Genomic DNA, 4,708 nt, shown 5'->3' with positions numbered 1-4,708 from the left:
TTTTTCCCAGCTTATCTTAAAATCTGATACCTGCAAATTTTGTGTGCTCACACATTTCAGTACAGAAGTGTACCTGTTCAAGCTGGTTCTTAGGAACTCCATCTATTCAGAGGAAAGTGATTTTTTTTTTTAATGGAGTCAAAGTATATAAAGTACTTCTGTTGAGTTATAAAATTAGCTATCTCAGTAGGGCATGCTGCCAAGAAAATAATTTCTCTTCTCTAACATGATGATCACTTTTAGTTAGCCTGTAAACTTGTAATCTGTAAGTTTACTGTTTTTTAAGTGCTGAGTGCAGTCTTTCTCTGGGTTTAGTAAGCACAGGCATGTATCCTGATGCTACAGACTCACTGAACACTGGTAACCACACGGGCCACAGAAGAGATGAATCTTACATTCTGTTTCTGAACAGCAGGGACTGATGTGCCCAAAGCACTTCATCATAAAGGAGGAAGACACAGAGCTGCTCTGTGCTAGCCACCTCATGTACACTTTGCTTCAGTGTAGACTCTCTCCTACAACAAATGAGGGGGAAACCCAGTTCATCACCTCTAGTAGCCAGCAGACCTGGCAGGGTTCTAGGCACCCAGCCCAGCCTCTTCCCTTCCTGATTCAGAGCATCCCCCAGGCATCTGGGAGGCAGGCTTATACCTCAACATGCTGATCTTCAGAAAACCAGCCAAAATTAATGTAGCCCTCCACAAATCAGTAGCTGTTACCATTGTTCAGTCGCTCAGTTGCATTCGACTCTTTGCCACCCCATGGACTGCAGCACGCCAGGCCTCCCTGCCCTTCACCATCTCCCGGAGTTTACTCAAACTCTTGTCCTTTGAGTCAGGGATGCCATCGTCACCAGTAGACGACATGCCACATTTCCTGCAACGCTTGTGTGGAATTGCCTTCTAAATGTGCAGGGGTGAATCTCATATAGATTGGATTTGAATTCAGTTTCATGGACGCGGTGCTGTGGGGAGCCGGTGGTGGGGATGGCATAGAGACTCAGGGCGTGGGGGGCTTACTGGATGGAACCCGGGTGGAGGGGGGGAAGGACTCTGAGCGGCAGGTGAGGCGGCCTCCTGGGGAAGGCGGAGTTGACCCTTGCGGGGGGAGGCATTTTGTCCGCTGTGGCCTCTTGGCAGGACACACACTGGCACTTGCTCTAACCTTGCGCAACTGCCTGGTCCTCTGAACACACAAGTGACTTTGCACGTCTGGGCCCCCACGGAGGTGCTTCCCTGAGCTCTCCCTCCTCGTGTGCTAAGCAGACTGCAGCTCACCTTTCAACACTGGGCTCAGGTGCGTCCCCCAGAAAGATGCATCCCCGGCCTCCTGCCTTCTAATGACCAGGGCCAGAAAGGGCAGGGGGAAGCCTTTCACGCGAACTGCCAGGGCCTCTGCACCTGTGACCTTGGTTGACCTTCACAGGTCTCCCGTGACACAGCATCATCCTCCCAACATTACAGACTTGGAAATGAGCCACGTGCTAGCCCCAGGGACAGCCTGGAGGCAAACCCGGTCTGCCCCAGAGCCGAGCCTGGCCTCCTTCCTTTTGTGCTTCACCCTGCTGTCATTCGGGAGTCCTGGAGGCCGTGACCTCGCTGTGACTCCTGAGCCCGGGTCTGTCACCGGATCGTGGCCCAGCTCATACACAGCACTGCTAACTGGAGGGTGACCAGCGGCGGCTGAAGCAGCTTGCCCATGGCCACTCCCTGCCAAGGGTATCTCTTGCAGGCAGTGACAATTTTGTTTGCGGTTCCAGATGCAGAGAATGAAGGCCCCAGGGGTCACACCCGACCTTCCGGGCTTCCACTCGTGGCGCTGTGGCTGGGCCAGGCCACGTGTGTCTTCTCCCCCAGGTCCCGCCCCCCTGCAGGATTCTGATGGTCAGGACCCACCTCTTGCCCAACTCGGTTCTATCACCCACTTTTCTTTCTTTTTTAACAGTTCTGCTCTGTCCCTTGTAGAAAAGCACCTTTGATGACACTACAACTTTGATGACAACCTAAAGATGACTATGGGATTGCATTAAACCATTTTGGAGCTACTCAAAGGGGATGGGGGCCTTATAAGACAATCGAGAAAAAAAAATGTTGCCTTTTCTTATCAGGCTTATTACAGAGGTATGAAACTGTAAACACCAGATAAAGTAGGAAGAAGCTGCAATGAGTAACATGAACACCCCGTATTATTTCTTTCACGTCTTTCTACTCCTGAGACTCCATCGTTTAAACCTTTCATCCCCACTTTGCACGCATTCTCAGTCACATCAGTCATGTCCGACGCTTTGTGACCCCATGGACTATAGCCTGTAAGGCTCCTCTGTCTATGGGCCTTTCCAGGCAAGAATACTGGAGTGGGTTTCCATGCCCTCCTCCAGGGGGTCTTCCTGACCCAGAGATTGACCCTCATCTCCTGCATCTTCGGCATCCCAGGAAGATTCTTTACCACTGAGCCACCAGGGCAGCTCCATCCCCACCTTCCCTCTAAGATTATCCTGAAAGGGCTCAGAGGAGCTGGAATGGGCAGGTGCTTTCCTGCAAGGCACTGCAATATGGAAGCGATTCCAAACAGAGAGAGTCTGCCACTCACAGGGTCCTGATCCTCAGCTGCTCCTCTCAGGACCCCAAACCTGGAAAGAGGGACCAGGATGAAGAGTAAAAGGAAGGCATTTGACCAAAGTTGTGTTACATTAAATTGCAAGATGAACACTGCATTAAGCATATTTAGAACAGTTTCGTGGGTGTTTATGAATACAGCTGCATTACGGCTGTTGGTGTTCCAAAGACGAAAAGTCGGCAAACAGGGTGGCGTTGTTCCCAAGCTCCAGGATCAGGACTCCATCACTTGCACCTTTGAGTTTGGCAAGTGTGACACCCCCGCCGCCTAATACAGTGTTTGGAGATCTAATGCCAGGCAAAGGAGCACCAGCGTGCAGGAGTGCCCTCAGCAGGAAGCTGGGGGTCAGGTCAGACAGCGTGGCTTGGCCCTTTTGGACTGTTGTCCAGTTACTGCCTGAAAGGGTCCCTAAAATCCAGATACTTGTTTTAAGAACCAGGAGTATAGCTTTTTAATAAACATTTTGGTCATATGAACAGTTCTCTGAGAGTAGTTATAAAGATCCACCATCCCTTGGCCAATGCTCTGCAGCCAGGCCTGTTTTGGAATTCATACTCTTTTGGGTGTGAGATAATATGCAGAATATATATTTATACCTTCTGGTGAGCATGAGGATATGCCAGTAATCAAACAGATCCAACTAAATAATTCTGTAGCAAAGTGTATGCAAAGTCACATGTCAAATACATTCAGACTATAGGTAGCCTCATCTTTTGGGTCGGGTTTGACACTCCATGAGAGTGAATGAGTCATGAAAAACTTGTTTTCAGGGTCTTTTGGACTTTGGGATTGTTCACATATCCAGGCATGATTGGAGGTGCATTATCTGACTTGAAGGATCTGTTATAATCCATTGGGTTAATAAAGCCAAGCAGCACAGAACAACCAGAAAGTCTGACCCGCCTTTGCCCATGTGGAAGGAAGATGCATTGTGGGGAACAGGTGGGCTCAGAAAATATGCTCAATCCCTCATAAAAGTGGGTCCAGAGGTTTAGGTTTCCTTAAAAAGATAAGAGAACAGAGTCACACGTTCCCCCTTTGAACCAGTCTCACAGCAGTGTCTCCTGCTCCTCTACTAGGTCTGAAGGGCAGGGCCTGGATGGACCATCTTCTTAGGAGAGGTGTTTACAGTGTGGTAGGATTGGGGGGTCACCACTTCCCCCCTGCGGGGCAGGAGGGCCTGTGAGCCCCAAAGCTTAGGAGAAACTCCCCTTCTGAGGGCCCCTGAGTGCCTTCCTCACCACCGCCAGGAATCCAACACCCTCTGCTTGCAGAACTCACCCCGCGGGCTGATCTTCTGAAGGCACTGCGGCCTCCCCGTAGGCCTGCGGACCCTGCCAGCTTCCAGGCCTGTTCTAAGTCCTGCTTCCTGCAGCAGGCGCTGTTGAGCGGTCCCAGCTGAGGGGTCGTTCCTGGGGTCACTCTCCAGGGCTGGCTGTGCTATTCTTGGCAGGGGGCAATTAAAAGCTCTCCAGGTGACCCCTATGTGAGCCCAAGAACCGGGAACCACTGGCCTGGTTCCGTCCTTCCACTGACAGTCCAGGACACCGAGCCGAGATGCAGACGGCCTTTGCCAGCATCACCCAGCTCAGCAGGAAAGATGGGGCAGGGGCGGGTCAGTGGGGGCCACCTGCTTCCTAAGACCTGGTCCTGGGCCTGATGGAGAAAATAACAAACGTGAGATTCTATCACAAACCTTTGCCTTCATAATTCCTTTCTGCCCCGAGTAGCCCTGTGGTCCGCATGCCTGAGGGTTCTCTCCGGGACTGTCAGGAGCATCCTGGCGTGGGGTCCAGCCTCCGTGGGGTGACCCGTGTCCCTTCCTTCCAGTGCCAGGACTACCGGGGCGGCGCGCTGGGCGGAGACCTGTGCGAGGACCTGTGCGAGGCGGGGCAGCTGCGGTACCGGCGCTGCCTGTACTACGAGCGCGGCAAGAAGGTGCTGCAAGCCGACTGGCGCGGCCGGCCTGTGGTCCTCAAGTCCAAGGAGGAGGCCTTCTCCAGCTTCCCGCCGCTCGGCCTCCTGGACGGGCAGCCCGAGGCCGGCGGCCAGGACTTGCCGGAGGCTGAGCTGCTGGTGCTGGCGGCCGGGG

General features: G+C 52.7%; 1 protein-coding gene across 1 annotated transcript in view; it reads left to right on the top strand.

Moving 5' to 3' along the window:
- Nucleotides 1–4,241: 4,241 nt before the first annotated feature.
- Nucleotides 4,242–4,708, top strand: part of FAM69C (family with sequence similarity 69, member C) — an 8,147-nt gene continuing 7,680 nt past the window's right edge. Inside the window, exon 1 of the mRNA XM_010855090.1 lies at nt 4,242–4,692. Within this exon, the coding sequence (XP_010853392.1) occupies nt 4,360–4,692 (333 nt within the window). The 5' untranslated portion in view covers nt 4,242–4,359. The remainder of the gene's footprint in view (nt 4,693–4,708) is intronic.

The sequence above is a fragment of the Bison bison genome, unplaced genomic scaffold (genome assembly GCF_000754665.1).
Source record: "Bison bison bison isolate TAMUID 2011002044 unplaced genomic scaffold, Bison_UMD1.0 scf7180017864353, whole genome shotgun sequence".
Taxonomy (NCBI): Eukaryota; Metazoa; Chordata; class Mammalia; order Artiodactyla; family Bovidae; genus Bison; species Bison bison.
The sequence above is the reverse complement of the archived record's forward strand: the minus strand, read 5'-3'. Positions and strand labels throughout refer to the sequence as shown.